The 19,752-nt window shown below is 37.6% G+C and overlaps 1 protein-coding gene across 1 annotated transcript in view; it reads right to left on the bottom strand.

Annotated features, from left to right (window-relative positions):
* Positions 1-2,790, bottom strand: part of LOC128657712 (integrin beta-5-like) — a 32,260-nt gene extending 29,470 nt beyond the window's left edge. Inside the window, exons 1-2 of the mRNA XM_053712117.1 lie at positions 2,668-2,790; positions 1,311-1,383 (exon numbers count right to left, since the gene is read on the bottom strand). Of these exons, the coding sequence (XP_053568092.1) occupies positions 1,311-1,383; positions 2,668-2,790 (196 nt within the window). The remainder of the gene's footprint in view (positions 1-1,310; positions 1,384-2,667) is intronic.
* Between the last annotated feature and the right edge of the window lie 16,962 nt (positions 2,791-19,752).

Genomic DNA, 19,752 nt, shown 5'->3' on the forward strand with positions numbered 1-19,752 from the left:
TAATTGTGCTTTATACAACAAAAAAAATCATAACCACCACAAAAAAGGGCGGGCCTCATGGACTCTTGCTAATATGAAAGAAATGAATTTATCAGGTAAGTTCTTACATAAATTATGTTTTCTTTCATGTAATTAGCAAGAGTCCATGAGCTAGTGACGTATGGGATAATGATTACCCAAGATGTGGATCTTTCCACGCAAGAGTCACTAGAGAGGGAGGGATAAAATAAAGACAGCCAATTCCTGCTGAAAATAATCCACACCCAAAATAAAGTTTAATGAAAAAAACATAAGCAGAAGATTCAAACTGAAACCGCTGCCTGAAGTACTTTTCTACCAAAACTGCTTCAGAAGAAGAAAATACATCAAAATGGTAGAATTTAGTAAAGTATGCAAAGAGGACCAAGTTGCTGCTTTGCAAATCTGATCAATCGAAGCTTCTTTCCTAAACGCCCAGGAAGTAAAACTGACCTAGTAGAATGAGCTGTAATCCTTTGAGGCGGAGTTTTACCCGACTCAACATAGGCATGATGAATTAAAGATTTCAACCAAGATGCCAAAGAAATGGCAGAAGCTTTCTGGCCTTTTCTAGAACCGGAAAAGATAACAAATAGACTAGAAGTCTTTCGGAAAGACTTAGTAGCTTCAACATAATATTTCAAAGCTCTAACAACATCCAAAGAATCGGAAAGACTTAGTAGCTTCAACATAATATTTCAAAGCTCTAACAACATCCAAAGAATGCAACGATTTCTCCTTAGAATTCTTAGGATTAGGACATAATGAAGAACCACAATTTCTCTACTAATGTTGTTGGAATTCACAACTTTAGGTAAAAATTCAAAAGAAGTTCGCAAACACCGCCTTATCCTGATGAAAAATTCCGATTATCCTAATATTTTGAAGGTATAATCTAGATTTTATTAAAGACACAGAGACGAGTATTTTTGCATTCTCTCTTTTTACTACCAATGCAGCTTTTAAAAGTAACAGAATGACATAAACAAGCATATTAAAACAGCATAGAAAACAGATAACCACAATAAGTAGCTAGAGATAGAGCTAACTTATAACTCCAAGAAAAAAAAGTGACCAATCAGAGAAAGAATAGTGACCATAAACTGTCCAATGAGCATCCAAACTTCCTCTTTCATGACTGATGCTCACCAATGGAAAAAAATTTAGAACTAGTAACAGTCCAAAAAGTCCTAAACAGAACAAAACATATGTATAACAGTTGAAAGTTTGATTGAAGAAAAACTTGTGGGATAAGAACTTGATTGCAGAAGAAGACTTGGATTTAAGGATACTTGCAAGGTGAAAATCCTCTTGAACAGAAGGTACAAATCCCGATTTAAGGAAAGGATTTCTTTCAGATGGAAACTGTCAAAATAAGAAAAATAAGTAATAATAACCATATAACAATCCTTAAAGGGAGGGTATCAAACACAATTGAGGAGGGAAAATACTCGTCTCTGTGTCTTTAATAAAATCTAGATTATACCTTCAAAATATTAGGATAATCGGAATTTTATTACAAGACCAGAGACTCTTATTTTTGCAAGTTTAAAGCACATCAATCCTATCATAAACCATTTAAGAAAATAAGTTAAGTGAGGCATGTTGAATGGGTCTGAAATAGAATTGTTTAAAGGTAGAGTCTGAAGACCAATCTGCCGCATCCAAAATCCGCTGAAGTGGAGCAGACTTCAAAAAGGCTTTAGAAGCAGCAGAACCTCTAACTGAATGGGCTGAGAAAGAAATATCGATCCCAGCTTCTTTCATGACCCATTTAACCCATCTCGCTATGGAAGTAGAGGATACAGCAGCATGAGGGGGAATAAAGGAAATTAAAAGTTGGTTATTAGAAGGATTTCTAAAAGGTAAAGTTTTGGATTCGTAAGATTTCAAACATTCAACTACACAAAGGGAAGGTTCAGAAGGAAGGTAAGGGTAAAAGATAGATGGAAAGGGTTTTAGTTCTTCTTGAAATGAAGAAAGTAACACCCTCCGGAGAGAAGCGTTTAGCATTCCAGTCTAGGGCTTTAACGTCAGAAACTCTTCTGAAAGAAATTAGGCAAAGAAGAGTGGCGAGTTTAGCTGTGAGTTGTTTTAAAAGATAATGAGGCATTATGTGGCCAGGACTTAAAAAGGGAAAAAATTAAGTCCACATCCCAGAAAAACTCATGTTTAGGAACTGGAGGTCGTTTTAGTCTCATGGCTTTGAGGATTCTACAAACTAAAGGATGTTTACCTACAGGAACATTATTAACCAAAATATGCCTAGCAGAAATAGCTGAGCGATGGACATTGATGGTTCTATATGCTAAACCTAAATCAAAAAGGTGTGATAAATAATTAATAATGTCAGTTAAATCTGAAGAAATGGGATCCAGATTCCTTTGCAAGCACCAGCTAGACCATTTAGACCAAGCGGCAAAGTAGCATCTACGAGTGCCCGGGGCCCAAGATTCCTGAAAGAGGGATCTTGCTCCAGCCGAAAGGCCTCGGAGAGCCCAGGGTCCCCTGAGATCGTCCATGCTACCAGGAGAAGAGAACCTTGAAGGACTAGATCGTGATAATTGCCCTCTGGATCCGTTAGAAGATGGGGAAGACAAGGGAAGAAGAATCGGGAGATCGATGGACATTTCCAGAAGGGATGGATACCATGACTGTGTCGGCCAAAGAGGGGTCACAATCATTAGACGAAGGAGATCCCTGCGGACAATCGAAATTGTCCTCGGGATCATCGAGAATGGAGGAAACGCGTAGACTCCCAGACGCGGCCATGGATGGAGAAAAGCATCTATGGCAGCTGCTTCCGGATCTGGGCGCCAGCTGAAATAAGGAAGGATTTGAAAATTGGTCCTGGATGCGAAAAGATCCAAACAAAAGGGACCCCTGAGAGATTGGAGAGAGAGAAAAAAAGACTCCTGTCCAATTTCCAATCGCTGAAATCCGTCAAATGACGAGATCCCCAATCCGCCATCGAATTCGATTGTCCTGGAATATATTCTGCTCTGATTGAAATGTTCCTGTCCAAACAAAGATGGATAAAATCTTTGGTGATATTGGACAGATCCCTGGACTTGGTGCCTCCCAAACGATTGAGATACTGCACCGCAGATATATTGTCCATGCGCAGTAAAATAGAAACTGGAGAAGAAGACTTTGCAAAACTCTTGACTGCAAACGAGCCAGCCAATAATTCTAAACAATTTATATGAAAGCGTTTTTCTTCCAGAGTCCATTTGCCACCTGTGATGGAAGGACCGCAACGAGCTCCCCAGCCTGAAAGGCTGGCATCGGATTCGATGATGAAATCCGGAGTTTTGCCAAAAATGGCTCTGCCGTTCCAGGCCTCTAAATGCGAAAGCCACCAAGAAAGTTCTTCTTTCGCTTCTGAAGATATGGGAATCAAATGAGAGTAGGAAAAACCTTTTCTCAAATGAAGGATTTTCAATCTTTGAAGTTCACGATAATGAAGAGGGGCAGGAAAAATAGCCTGAATAGAGGATGAAAGTAACCCTACTATCCTGGCTATAGTTCTGATGGGGACTGAATCTTTGGATAAAGTTTTGGAAATCTCTTTCTTTATATTCTTCACTTTGTCTAATGGGAGACTCAAAGTGGAAAGGATTGTATCTATCTTGAAACCTAAAAAGATTAAAGATTTGGTAGGAACCAGAACTGATTTCTGTTTGTTTACTATGAAACCCAGAGATTCCAAAAGGGAAACTGTTGAAAACAGATGGTTTTGGAGTGAGAGGAAATTCTGGTCCATAATAAGTATGTCGTCCAAATAAATAATTAGACGGACACCTCGAAGTCTCAACCAAGCTATTACAGGTTTGAGTAATTTTGTGAAAATCCAAGGAGCAGAGGATAGGCCGAAAGGAAGACAGGTGAAATTCCAAAACTGATCTTCCCAACGGAAGGTTAAAAATTTCCAGTGCTCTTGAGCGATTGGTACGGTTAAATAGGCGTCTGAGATCTAAACGAACTAACCAATCGTTTTCCCTTAGGCATTCTCTTAATAAATGAATGCCTTCCATCTTGAAATGATGGTAAACAACGTAAGCATTTAAAGATTTCAGATTTATAACTGGTCTGAATTGGTTGTTTTTCTTTTTGACAAGAAAAAGATTGCTTAAATAACAATCTTGAGGATGATGGACCAGAATTTTGTCTATTTGGGAAAAATGAATTGGTTGTGGAAATTTTATTTGAATGGGAAGGGAAATAAATTCTATGAAAATTCCTGACACCGCTTGAAGAACCCAAGGGTCGGAAGTGATTGAAGCCCAGTTTTGGGCAAATAAAGCGATTCTGCCACCAATTCTGTTTCGGGAAGAAGGAATTTGAGGGGGAACCAATAATCTTACCTGGAGCTTGTCTTGCTCTTGATCTACCCCTGAAGCCTCTTTGGTTCCAAGGGCGGCTCCTTGCTGGGAAGAAAGTTGTTGAGGTTGTAGGCTCTTGGAAACTTCTGTTGAATTGATATTGATGTTGGGTAGAATAATAGGGTTGATGGGACTGGTTATAATGAGACCTGGATAGGAATGGTTGACGGCCGGGAAAGCGGCCTCTGCCTCTCCCGGCCCTGTCAGAGAAACTCTGATTAGGGTAAAAAATCTTTTTAACAGAAGTTTTAACCTTATTGAGATTTGAAAAGGTGTTCACATATTGATTGAGCTCTTTCAAATAAGAGTCACCAAATAACAACCCATTGTCATCCGGGGATATTTCATTTTGGATCGATTTTTCGCAATATATTTCGTCGTCTCTCTAGGGTCATGGCAGCATTTGTATTGCCTATAAAGCATAGGAGCCGTTGGACCCATTCTCTGACAACATATGGGTCCAATGGGGCATTCTCTGCAACACCCTGTTCTGAAAGTTCGAATAACTTGGTCAGGGGGCCTATGGAGTCTAACAATTTATCTTGACAAATCCTCCAGGATCTATCAATTCCTTTTTTAACTTTGTAACCTGGGGCACCAATGAACTTAAGGATTTTAGGGTCAACCTCAGGGGTGATTGATGCATTTTTAGGGAGTAATGGGCGAGGACATTCCGCTCTCATCTTATTGCGAGACTGTTTCTTTAAAGGTTTCCTGAGCTGGAAGTCGATAAATTTTGCCACCTCTATATTGGGGCACCATTCCGCAGAGCGGGGATGGTGAAGCTCATCAGGATTAAATCTTGGAATACCCAGATAATCTGTGAATTCTGTCTCCTCCTCAATATATTCTTTTAATTTTTTATGCATTTTCTTATGCCTTTTAATAGCAGGGGTATAATCTGAATTTTCAGATTCTACATCTAAAGAATCTGAGTTTAAATCTGTATAACTACCATCCTCAGAGTTGTTATCCTCAGAGGATGATTTTTCAACATTATTTACATTTTCTTTAAATATTGTACTTGTGTTATTATCTCCCATTTGGACACCCTGGGATTTGGGGTTCTGTTAGCAGCAGTTTTTGTTCCCTTGCTGCGAGGAATTGCGGTGTCAGACAAAAGCTGACGAGATTTTGTTATAAGCTTTTTGCTGGCAATTACAGAAATTGAGGGATTTTTTCTCTTTAAAGATTTTTTAGTTTCTTTAATGCCCATTAATGAAGACATTTTATTGAAAAGATTGTTCATTGAAGAATCAATCATAATTTGAACAGTCTGTGCTGTTAAAGGAGGAGTACTTTCTGGGTTTTCAGACATTTTATAAACTGAAAAAAAATTTAATTTATAATTTAAATACAACTTTATAAAGTTCCTTAATAAATTAAAAAGCACAAAATTTAAATATATTAGGAAATATTTTGAACAAAATATCTAATTACCATTAATTTATATATTAATAACACTTAGAGTGATTTAACAAATATAAAAACCGCTTAATAATACAAAAGTAACTTGTGAATACAAGTATTACCACAAGATGGCAATGTAGGCAAAGAAATGGTTAGTGAAATAAATTGCTTTGTTTGTGAGGGAAGATGGCAACAAATGTTGCCGGTCGTGAGGTGAATCTAACTCAGACTGACTGGGAAGGCAAAACACGTCAGACTGAGGGGGCGGGAAGGAAAGTCCGGCCCACAAAATGGCGACCGGAACATTAGTGACAGAGGGGAAATGGAGGAGAGAGACTGACTGATAAACAGTTCAGTCAGAAAAAACGGAAACCGGAGGTAATGGGGTATTATTTTAACTGAAATATAAAACCGGAGGGGAAGTGGAATGGATTCTCATGTATATAAAAAGTAAATAGCCGAAAAAACGGAGGCAAATTTAAAACATTAAAACGTTTCCTTAAATATAGCATAAGCCCAAACAATGATAATGGGGCATAATTATGCAAACTATGAGGAATAATAACTAAACGAAAATAAACAATGATATTGAATAAAACTATAAACTTTATTGGAGATAAAATTTATAATACTTATCTTGCTGAGCAGCAAAAAGAAAGAGGAAGTTTGGATGCTCATTGGACTGTTTATGGTCACTATTCTTTCTCTGATTGGTCACTTTTTTCTTGGAGTTATAAGTTAGCTCTATCTCTAGCTACTTATTGTGGTTATCTGTTTTTCTATGCTGTTTTAATATGTTTGTTTATGTCATTCTGTTACTTTTAAAAGCTGCATTGAGTAGTAAAAAGAGAGAATGCAAAAATAAGAGTCTCTGGTCTTGTAATAAAATCAGAAAAGGAGACTCACAAGAAAGAGCAGATAATTCAGAGACTCTTCTGGCAGAAGAGATTGCCAAAAGAAACAAAACTTTCCAAGAAAGTAATTGAATGTCCAATGAATGCATAGGTTCAAACGGAGGAGCTTGAAGAGCCCCCAGAACCAAATTCAAACTCCAAGGAGGAGAATTGACTTAATGACAGGTTTTATACGAACCAAAGCTTGTACAAAACAATGAATATCAGGAAGATTAGCAATCTTTCTGTGAAAAAGAACAGAAAGAGCAGAGATTTGTCCTTTCAAAGAACTTGCGGATAAACCTTTATCTAAACCATCCTGTAGAAAACTGTAAAATTCTCGGAATTCTAAAAGAATGCCAAGAAAATGATGAGAAAGACACCAAGAAATATAAGTCTTCCAGACTCTATAATATATCTCTCTGGATACAGATTTACGAGCCTGTAACATAGTATTAATCACAGAGTCAGAGAAACCTCTTTGACCAAGAATCAAGCGTTCAATCTCCATACCTTTAAATTTAAGGATTTGAGATCCTGATGGAAAAAAGGACCTTGCGACAGAAGGTCTGGTCGTAGCGGAAGAGTCCACGGATGGCAAGAGGCCATCCGGACAAGATCCGCATACCAAAACCTGTGAGGCCATGCCGGAGCTACCAGCAGAACAAACGAGCATTCCTTCAGAATCTTGGAGATTACTCTTGGAAGAAGAACTAGAGGCGGAAAGATATAGGCAGGATGATACTTCCAAGGAAGTGATAATGCATCCACTGCTTCCGCCTGAGGATCCCGGGATCTGGACAGATACCTGGGAAGTTTCTTGTTTAGATGAGACGCCATCAGATCTATTTCTGGAAGCTCCCACATTTGAACAATCTGAAGAAATACCTCTGGGTGAAGAGACCATTCGCCCGGATGCAACGTTTGGAGACTGAGATAATCCGCCTCCCAATTGTCTATACCTGGGATATGAACCGCAGAGATTAGACAGGAGCCGGATTCCGCCCAAACCAAAATTCGAGATACTTCTTTCATAGCCAGAGGACTGTGAGTCCCTCCTTGATGATTGATGTATGCCACAGTTGTGACATTGTCTGTCTGAAAACAAATGAACGATTCTCTCTTCAGAAGAGGCCAAGACTGAAGAGCTCTGAAAATTGCATGGAGTTCCAAAATATTGATCGGTAATCTCACCTCCTGAGATTCCCAAACTCCTTGTGCCGTCAGAGATCCCCACACAGCTCCCCAACCTGTGAGACTTGCATCTGTTGAAATTACAGTCCAGGTCGGAAGCACAAAAGAGGCCCCCTGAATTAAACAATGGTGATCTGTCCACCACGTTAGAGAGTGTCGTACAATCGGTTTTAAAGATATTAATTGAGATATCTTTGTGTAATCCTTGCACCATTGATTCAGCATACAGAGCTGAAGAGGTTGCATGTGAAAACGAGCAAAGGGGATCGCGTCCGATGCAGCAGTCATAAGACCTAGAATTTCCATGCATAAGGCTACCGAAGGGAATGATTGTGACTGAAGGTTTCGACAAGCTGAAATCAATTTTAGACGTCTCTTGTCTGTTAAAGACAGAGTCATGGACACTGAATCTATCTGGAAACCCAGAAAGGTTACCCTTGTCTGAGGAATCAATGAACTTTTTGGTGAATTGATCCTCCAACCATGATCTTGAAGAAACAACACAAGTCAATTCGTATGAGATTCTGCTAAATGTAAAGACTGAGCAAGTACCAAGATATCGTCCAAATAAGGAAATACCACAATACCCTGTTCTCTGATTACAGACAGAAGGGCACCGAGAACCTTTGTAAAAATTCTTGGAGCTGTAGCTAGGCCAAACGGCAGAGCCACAAACTGGTAATGCTTGTCCAGAAAAGAGAATCTCAGGAACTGATAATGATCTGGATGAATCGGAATATGCAGATATGCATCCTGTAAATCTATTGTGGACATATAATGCCCTTGCTGAACAAAAGGCAAGATAGTCCTTACAGTTACCATTTTGAACGTTGGTATCCTTACATAACGATTCAATATTTTAGATCCAGAACTGGTCTGAAGGAATTTTCCTTCTTTGGTACAATGAAGAGATTTGAATAAAACCCCATCCCCTGTTCCAGAACTGGAACCGGCATAATTACTCCAGCCAACTCTAGATCTGAAACACAATTCAGAAATGCTTGAGCTTTCACTGGAATTACTGGGATACGGGAAAAAAAAAAATCTCTTTGCAGGAGGTCTCATCTTGAAACCAATTCTGTACCCTTCTGAAACAATGTTCTGAATCCAAAGATTGTGAACAGAATTGATCCAAATTTCTTTGAAAAAACGTAACCTGCCCCCTACCAGCTGAGCTGGAATGAGGGCCGCACCTTCATGTGGACTTAGAAGCTGGTTTTGCCTTTCTAGAAGGCTTCGGATTTATTCACCGACTGGAGGTGGTTTCCAAACTGAAACTGCTCCTGAGGATGAAGGATCAGGCCTTTTGTTCTTTGTTGAAACGAAAGGAACGAAAACGATTATTAGCCCTGTTTTTACCCCTTAGATTTTCTATCCTGTGGTAAAAAAGTTCCTTTCCACCAGTAACAGTTGAGATAATAGAATCCAACTGAGGACCAAATAATTTGTTACCCTGGAAAGAAATGGAAAGTAGAGTTGATTTAGAAGCCATATCAGCATTCCAAGTTTTAAGCCAGAAAGCTCTTCTAGCCCTAAAATAGCTAGAGACATAAACCTGACATCAACTCTGATATCAAAAATGGCATCACAGATAAAATTATTAGCAGTTGAAGAAGAATAATAATATTATGAGAATCATGATCTGGTTACTTGTTGCGCTAAGTTTCCAACCAAAAAGTTGAAGCTGCATCAATCATCAGCCAATGATATAGCAGGTCTAAGAAGATTACCTGAACACAGATAAGCTTTTCTTAGAAAGGATTCAATTTTCCTATCTAAAGATCCTTAAAAACGAAGTACCATCTGACGTAGGAATAGTAGTACGTTTAGCAAGGGTAGAAATAGCCCCCATCAACCTTAGGGATCTTGTCCCAAAATTCTACATCTGTCAGACGGGCACAGGATATAATTGCTGTAAAACGTTTAGAAGGAGTAAATGAAATTACCCAATTTATCCCATTCTCTGGAAATTACATCAGAAATAGCATTAGGAACAGGAAAATCTTCTGGAATAACCACAGGAGATTTAAAGACCTTATCTAAACGTTTAGAATTAGTATCAAGAGGACCAGAATCCCTCGATTTTCTAAAGCAATTAGTACTTCTTTAAGTAAAGAACGAATAAATTCCATTTAAATAAATATGAAGATTTAATCAGCATCAATCTCTGAGACAGAATCCTCTGAACCAGAAGAGTCATCAGAATCAGAATGATGATGTTCATTTAAAAATAATCTATAGAAAGAGAAGTTTTAAAAGATTTTTTTATGTTTACTAGAAGGAAGAAATAACAGACATAGCCTTCTTGATGGATTCAGAAACAAAATCTCTTATGTTATCAGGAAACATTCTGCACCTTAGATGTTGAACGGAACTGCACAACAGGCAATGGTACATTACTAAAGGAAATATTATCTGCATTAACAAGTTTGTCATGACAATTAATACAAACATCAGCCGGAGGAATAGCTACCAAAAGTTTACAGCAGATACACTTAGCGTTGGTAGGTCCAGCACTAGACAGCGATTTTCCTGAAGTATCTTCTGACTCAGATGCAACGTGAGACATCTTGCAATATGTAAGAGAAAAAACAACATATAAAGCAAAATTCATCAAATTCCTTAAATGACAGTTTCAGGAATGGGAAAAAATGCCAATAAACAAGCTTCTAGCAACCAGAAGCAAAGAAAAAATGAGACTGAAATAATGTGGAGACAAAAGCGACGCCCATATTTTTTAGCGCCAAATAAGACGCCCACAATATTTGGCACCTCAAATGCTTTTTGGCGCAAAAAAAGACGCCACATCCGGAACGCCCGACATTTTTGGCGCAAAAGGACGTCAAAAATGACGCAACTTCCGGCGACACGTATGACGCCGGAAACAGAAAAGATTTTTTTTGCGCCAAACAAAGTCGCCCGCCAAGAATGACGCAATAAAATGAAGCATTTTCAGCCCCCGCGGAGCCTAACAGACCCCACAGGGAAAGAGAGTCAAATTTTTTAAGGTAAGAAAAAATGATTGATTCAAATGCATTTATCCCCAAATATGAAACCTGACTGTCTGAAAATAAGGAATGTTGAACATCCTGAGTCAAGGCAATCAAATAAATGTTTGAATACATATATTTAGAACTTTATAAACAAAGTGCCCAACCATAGCTTAGAGTGTCACAGAAAATAAGATTTACTTACCCCAGGACACTCATCTACATGTTTGTAGAAAGCCAAACCAGTACTGAAACGAAAATCAGCAGAGGTAATGGTATATAAATAAGAGTATATCGTCGATCTGAAAAGGGAGGTAAGAGATGAATCTCTACGACCGATAACAGAGAACCTATGAAATAGCCCCTGTAGAAGGAGATCACTGCATTCAAAATAGGCAATACTCTCCTCACATCCCTCTGACATTCACTGCACGCTGAGAGGAAAACCGGGCTCCAACTTGCTGCGGAGCGCATATCAACGTAGAATCTAGCACACAACTTACTTCACCACCTCCATAGGAGGGCAAAGTTTGTAAAACTGAATTGTGGGTGTGGTGAGGGGTTGTATTTATGGGCATTTTTGAGGGTTTGGGAAACTTTGCCCCTCCTGGTGGGAATGTGTGTCCCATACGTCACTAGCTCATGGACTCTTGCTAATTACATGAAAGAAATAAAAAACCTAAGTCTAAAAAACACCTAAGCTACCCATTGCCCCTTAACGGGGCATTTGTATAGGAATTCAGCTCTTTTACTGCTCATTAAAATAAAAAAGCCCTAATCTAAAAAAAAACCTAAGTCTAACCCCTAAAGAGGTACTCACCTTTCCTGAAGTCCGGCGGAGGTCTTCTTCCAGGCGGCGACATCTTCATCCAGCGCGGGGGAACTCTTCTATCTTCATCCAGGATGAAGGTGGTGCACTGAAGATTGAATGCAAGGTACCCCTTCTATATTGGGGGGTACCGTTGCATTCCTATTGGCGGAAAAATTAAAATCAGCCAATAGGATTTAAGCAGCTTTAATATTTTTAAGATCTAGGTTTTTTTATTTTGGTGGGTTGGTTAGGGAGGACTCTGTCATTTTTTAATGTAAAGAGCTGTTTAACTTCGTCAATGCCCTACAAAAGGCCCTTTAAAGAGCTATTGGTAGTTTGTTAGGTTAGGGGGGTGTTTTTATTTTGGGGTGGCTTTTTTGTTTTTATAGGGCTATCAGATTATGTTGAATTTTATTCATTTCGGATTTCATTTATAATTTTCTGTAATCTTAGTGCTTTATTATTTTTCGTAACTTTAGCGGTTTTTTTTTTGTAATGTTAGATTTTTTTAATTTTTTGGTAGTGTAAGGTTTTTTTTAATTTGTAATTTAGATTTTTTTTGGGGGGGGGGCGTTAGGTTGTAGGGGTTAAAAGTTTAATTTAGTGATATGCGATGTGGGGGGGACGGCGGTTTAGAGGTTAATATGTTTAGTATTAGCCATGTGGGGGGGGCCAGCAGATTAGGGGTTAAAAGGTTTATTATAGTAGTTGTAATTTGGAGGGCCAGCGGTTTAGGGGTTAATATGTTTATTTAGTGTTGGTGATATGGGTGGGCGGCAGATTAGGGGTTAATAGGTGTAATATAGTATTTGCGATGCGGAGGATGGCGGTTTAGGGGTTAATAGGTAGTTCATGGGTGTTAGTGTACTTTGTAACATTTTAGTTATGAGTTTTGTGAAACATTTTTGTTTCGCAAAATCCATACTTACTGGCCTCAGATAGCGGAATGGATTGCAGCAGTATAAACTATAATGCAATCATTTTATCCGGACCACACAACCTGTAATACAGGTGCTATGAAAATCCTGCACTCAAAAGCCATTTATTGAGTGCGGAATGGAGAGTTGCGTAAAGGCTAAAACGCTTGCGGTATAGCTGTACTGCAGCGACTTGTAATGCGGGAGGCCTACATATTCCATGTGCAAAGGTACATTTTTCAGCGGTATAGCCTTACCGCACTGTCAAGTAAAAGGTGAAATATCATTGGAAGCTATGTGCATAGATATCATGTTGATTAATTCATCTAGATATATAAGATAAAATAAGTATGTCATATATGAAATATTAAACTTGGAAATGTCTTGACCATAACAAAATACAGGTTTATTCAAACAGACCTTTCAATCCAGACACAGACTTCCCCCTCTACACTCAATATAAAGACCTGCACTTTGATGTATTTCTAAATAACGCAATTAAAATAATTGCCCGGATACTTACCTAATTCAGGATGCCCCCCTGGGATAACAGAAACACAATTCTGTACTTTAAGTCAGAGAAGCCAGCAGAACCTCAGGAAAGTAAGTAATTAGCACTTGTATGATATACAAATGAGAGTTCCTTTGAAGGTCCAATCCACATATACGTCTGGGAAAATTTGCTAGCTCAGATATCAACATATGGGAGGCTATGAGTCATATGAAATGACTGGTGTTTAAAATCATATAGTTATAATACTCCGATTGTATTAAAAAAAAAAAATATATATATATATATATATATATATATATAATATATATATATATATATATTATATATATATATATATATATATATACTACTGTATATATCAATCTGGAAAAATGTACCTTTATGTCTGATGTACTTTATTAAATAAATGGCTTCATTGGTAAATTTAAAATGTTTTGCAAACCTTCAGAATAAACAAAATGCTTTTCTTTGTTTTTCAGAATCTGGTATGACAGTGAGATTCCAAATATGACTGATACATACTAAATAAACTGTCCCTATGAATATTTGTCATAAACAGAAGGCCAAGCACTCAAAAATTAAGAAACATGTCATATACTGTATTTATATTAAAATGCAATGTAATACCAGGATATTAAATGCTATGGTTCCATGAAGAGCAAATAATTAAGAATATAATTACTTATTAATATGGCTACTATGATTAATCACATCAGAATGCTACTTACAGATTATATAAATTATATAATCCAATAGGAAGTATATATATATAAATATATATATTAATTAACAAATAATTTTATTTAACATAATGCAAATTTAACGCAATGTAAAACAATGCCCCAGCAATTCCTCTTTATCATGTACTCAAATGCTTTAGCTTTGGTCTATCATTTGCCAGGCGACTAATTTCCCTCTACCGAAATGATATTAATGCCCCCAGCCATGTAAAAAAAAAAAGTCTGTTGGATCAAAGAAGGCAAAAAAAACCTGGGCATAGCACCAAAGGGAAAAAATTCCTTCTTGACCCCCATAAAGAGCGATCGGTTGAAAATTTATTTTAATACCAGACATGAGTATATTTAGAATATACTGTGTGTGTGTGTGTATGTGTATATATATATATATATATATATATATATATATATATATATATATATATATATATATATATATATATATATATATATATATATATATATACTAAATATACTCATGTCTGGTATTAAAATACACGTGCCCAATTGAGCCAGAGATAGTCACATGTATGGAATATATAGTTTATTAAAGCTAGGAAATTATGAGTGTATTAGACATTTGATAAAAATTTATCATTTTATTGAATTTGAGCTAAGATTCTTATTACAATATTGAGATATATTTAATTAATCAAGTGTTGTTAAATCATTAATCCATATTTTGGGCATTGGATTAAAGTTATAAATTGATTAAGTAAACTTCAGATGCGATATTTGATAATCAATTCATTTTGAGTAAGGTAAATTTATAGAAATATTTCATCCATTCATGGGATAATAGACAATATCTACGTAATAGTAATTTAATCTAAATAACTCTATAGCCTGCTTTATGTTCTAATATTGTATTGATCAATTGATAGATAACTGGTTATAAGTGATATTTATTTTACTAAATAAATAATAATTGTGTTTATAGAGATTAACTGATTAGAACTTTGGAAATATTGTTACGTAAATATATAATACGTTGGAGGTTACCGCTGAAATATAATTAATATTGTAACCGAAGATAGTCGTATGCAAAAGTTTCCATAATTTTTATTTATAAATAATTGGGTGTTTGGATCAGCAATATAATTTTGATCTATCAAATAACTGAAGGACACAGTAATATTTCAGTAGTGAAATGAGGTTTATTGGATTAACAGAAAACGTGCGATATGCTTCAAAATGAAGTTAGGTTTGATGGTTGCTGAGCATGTACTGCCCGCTTCAAATCACCCCACAGAATTTCAATGATATTCAGGTCTGGGAACTGGGATGGCCATTCCAGAACATTGTACTTGTTCCTCTGCATAAATGCCAGAGTAGATTTTGAGCAGTGTTTTTGGTCGTTGTCTTGTTGAAATATCCAGCTGCAGCGTAACTTCAACTTTGTGACTGATTCCTCAACATTATTCTCAATTATCTGCTGATATTGAGTGGAATCCATGCGACCCTCAACAAAATTCCCAGTACCCGGCACTGGCCACACAGCATGATGGAACATACACCAGATTTTACTCTGGCTAGCAAGTGTTTGTCTTGGAATGCTGTGTTTCTTTTGCCACAATGAATAACGACCCTTGTTATGACCAAATAACTCAACCTTTGTTTTATCAGTCCACAGCACCTTCTTCCAAATGAAGCTGGCTTGTCCAAATGTGCGTTTGCATACCTCAAGCGACTCTGTTTGTGGCGTGTGTGCAGAAAAGGCTTCTTCTGCATCACTCTCCCATACGCTGAATTGTTGAATGATGTACAGTGACACCACCTACAGCAATATGATGTTGTAGGTCTTTGGAGGTGGTCTGTGGGCCGTTCTCACCATCCTTTGCCTTTCCAATATTTTACCTCTGGCCTTAACAAGAACTGTGCCTGTGGTCTTCCATTTCCTCACTATGGACACTGACATCTTAAATCTCTGCAATAGCTTTTTTGTAGCCTTCCCCTAAACCATAATGTTGAACAATCTTTGTTTTCAGGTCATTTGAGTTGTTTTGAGGCCCCGATGTTGCCACTCTTCAGAGGAGAGTCAAAGAGAACAACAACTTGCAATTGGCCACCTTAAATACCTTTTCTCATGATTGGATGCACCTGTCTATGAAGTTCAAGGCTTAATGGGTTCACCAAACCAATTGTGTGTTCTAATTAATCAGTGCTAGGTAGTTACAGGTATTCAAATCAACAAAATGACAAGGGTGCCCAAATTTATGCACCTGTCTAATTTCATTTGGATGCATATTGCACATTTTCTGTTAATCCAATGAACCTAATTTCACTACTGAAATATTACTGTGTCCTTCAGTTATTTGATAGATTAACCCTTTAAGGACACAGCTTTCAGTTTGCTCAATTGTTTTATGACGGAAAAATTCCGTCATATGTCCTTAAGAGGTCAAAATGAAATTGCTGATCCAAACACCCAATTATTTATAAACGAAAATTATGGAAATTTCCAGGGGTGCCTAAACTTTTGCATACAACTGTATATATAAATAAGTGGCTCAGAAGGAGACTCTTTGGTGGTATGCTCTAGTAATGCCGTAATTCCTAAATCCATTAAATAAGTTTTTTGTATCTGCATTAAATATGTGATTAATAAGGCTGTTTATCACTACGCTTTAACCTGTCATTTTATATTGTGCACTATTATTATTTATTTTATATTGCACATCTTAATTTTTATGTATAAGGTTTGTTTTTTAGACATATATGGGAGACTTCCCTTATTTAATATGATTAAATAATATGCTTAACTGTTAAATATTTTTAAAGCTAATATTGTAGTATTTGTGCTAGAGTTTCATTGCCTGTGCTAATATTATTCACATTTACAGGGGTATGGCCCTTGTCAAACACTAATTGTTTAAACACTGAATATTTTGATATCGTAAGCTCATTTGTAGCGCCCTCTAAATATCTGTTTAACCTTTAGAATCCTAGTACACAATGGTTTGCTAAGTTGCAATTACTAACCGAACAGTGGTGAAGTAATTAGGCAGAAAGGAATATGACGTTGCTGCTGACCTCTGCTTGGTCTTCAAATTGTTTAGCTAAATGTCTTACTCTTCACACAACCTTGTTCATAAAGGAAGATTATTGCAGATAAAATTCTTTGTATTAATGTCATTGAACACCCAGGCATGACATTGTGTGTATGTATTTATGAGTGTGTATCTTTCTCCCGCATTTTGATTAATTTGAGGTAGGCATAAAGCTAATTTTGCACCTCTTCAAATCTGCATATTTTAGTTAATTGTCCAACAATTGTATATGCCAAATTTTTGTGCCCATTGTTCAAAAAACTAGAGGGAACATTGCCTGCAGAGTACACACAGTGCGTAGGTGTTGCTCATAGCATACACAGGGGAGGAGCTTACATGGAAGATACATTAAGTTAGACATTTAGTCCTAAAAGTTTGTGATTAGCAACGGCCATGAAACCTGAAATTATATGTGGCATATTTATGTAAAAAAAAAAAAAAAAACGGCGGAGCTTGGCCGCAGCATAGCTCTTAGGCCTTATCCTCCAGTAAGGCACTCACACATCAGCTAGCAGGGTCCCTAAAACCAAAGACCGGCAGAGAAGTGTCTCAGCATAGGGGGACAAAAATAAGGCACCAAACAACCACCGCAACGGAACCGGAACCCTGGTGAAGTACACAGAGGCACGCAATAGAGCTAAGCGTGAGGAGCAACGGCCGCCACGTGGGATCACACCGGAGACAGCAATAGTCAAATGCGGTCAGGAGTAACTCACTCGCAGGTGACAAGGAGCTGAGTTTGTTCAGAGCAGCAGGCGGAGCAGACAGAAGCCTGATAAAAGAGCGTGGGGGTACTGAGTAAGCGGTCAGTTAAGAGCCGCAAAGTGCATAAGGCCTCCCTCTAACACCGGAGACTGATAAGGCAGTGTGGAGGAAAACGAACCCTAGTCGAAACGAGCCATTATAAAGGTAAACAACTAATCAAATAAACAGTAACCCTAAACACATTAACAGCTAAGAAAGCTGCCATATAAAGGGAGCAAACTGTTACCAAACTCTTCACACAGGACACGCCATAACTTCAAGAGACATTATTATTTGTCATAAGGGGCCAATACCCCAGCAGAGGGAACGAAGAAGGGAAATAATGAGACAAATTCTATAATCCCATTAAAATCTCTGCAGCACACAAAGTGAAAACAAAGCATTGGAGAGATTGGAAAGGCACAAACATTATTTCATTAGCCTGACTATAGGGGCCAATACGGTTCTGTACATTACTTGGTAGGCAGACATCTCTTACAATCTAAAAGGCAATAGAGAATGCAGCAACCTAAAATATAAAAGCAGCAAAATTTGAATCACAAATACAGCATTGCATCAGACCTCAGGTCAAGAAAAGAACAGAACATTGGGCATACCAGCAAAAAAAAACAAAATCAGACACCACAACAAAGGCAAAGAAAATAAACCAGTATTTAAAACCAATAGACAGTGCAGCACTGAATGCAGTACACATTGAGGATATGGCACAGATAAATGATCAAGCAATGAGATCTCAACAGGAAAGCAAGTCTGGTGAAATTACCAAAGCAGACCTAATGCTACTAGCAACAAAAGATGATATTAAAACGGCAATGACGGACAAGCGCGACATGTTCAATGAAATAAAAAAAGATATCAAGAAGGTGAAGCGCAAGGTCTCCACACTAGAGGAAAGCCACAACATTGCAACTCAAGATATACAGCACCTCTCACAACTATCCTACAATCAGGATGAAATCATCCACAACCTTATGGAAAAGGTAGAGGACCTGGACAATAGAGGGTGCCGAAACAATTTAAGGACCAGAGGGGTACCAGAGAGCATACAACCATCGGCAATACATGGCTACCTGCAAGATCTTTTCAGAACTGTGAAAGGCATCAATACATCGCCTGACATCATTCTAGAAAGGGCCCACAGGGCACTGAGACCAAAGCCTCCTTTAAAGGCACCACCAAGGGATATCATAGTGAAATTCCTCAATTTTCTAGATTAAGAAGAGGTGTTGAAGCATGACCGACAGAAAAACCAACTCATGCATGCCGGAATAGCAATACAAATATTTACCGATTTAAGTCCCACTACCTTGCAAAAACGCAGGGACCTGCAGTTTGTGACCTCAGTACTGAAATCCCAAAAAATACCATACCGTTGGGGGTTCCCAGTGAGCGCCTCAGCCACAAAGGGAGACAAATCAGCAACACTACGACACATAGAAGACCTTACATCATTTGTGAAATACTGCAGATACAAGTTCCACTACCTCCAGAGCGAGCAACAATGAGAGCACAAAGACTAACAGGCCCAAACGAAGAAGACCTCAATAAGACCACATCATCTCAGCTAGCTGCTACCTCAATAAGAAACGCCACCCAATAGAAGATATTAACTCAAAAAGAACCACTGCACGACGAACAGATAAGTACAATAAAGAAATAGACTGTATACTCCTTGTAATATATGCTAATGTCAAAGCATGAATCCCTATGCTTTATTCACATACCTATGGGTAGTAGCTGCCAAAGACTACAACACTGGAATATACGTTAGGAGACTATATTAAAAAAAAAAAAATTGTGTTACACCTTGGTTGATTTCATATAACACCCTGCTATTGTAATTGATATTTAATACTTATCTGAGTGCCGCTGGAGGAGACGGCCATAGCCCTCAATTATTATTGTATTAGATTTGAGACAGTTTAATTCTGTACAGCTATCTTGATTTGTACTCATAGTATCTAATACAGATTGTTTACATTTTCTTTAATACATAAATATATTTTAAAGTGCATTGCTTCATAAATAGCTTCTGTTATTGAAATTGTTAATTGCATAACCTTCCCCT

The sequence above is a fragment of the Bombina bombina genome, chromosome 1 (assembly GCF_027579735.1).
Source record: "Bombina bombina isolate aBomBom1 chromosome 1, aBomBom1.pri, whole genome shotgun sequence".
Lineage (NCBI taxonomy): Eukaryota > Metazoa > Chordata > Amphibia > Anura > Bombinatoridae > Bombina > Bombina bombina.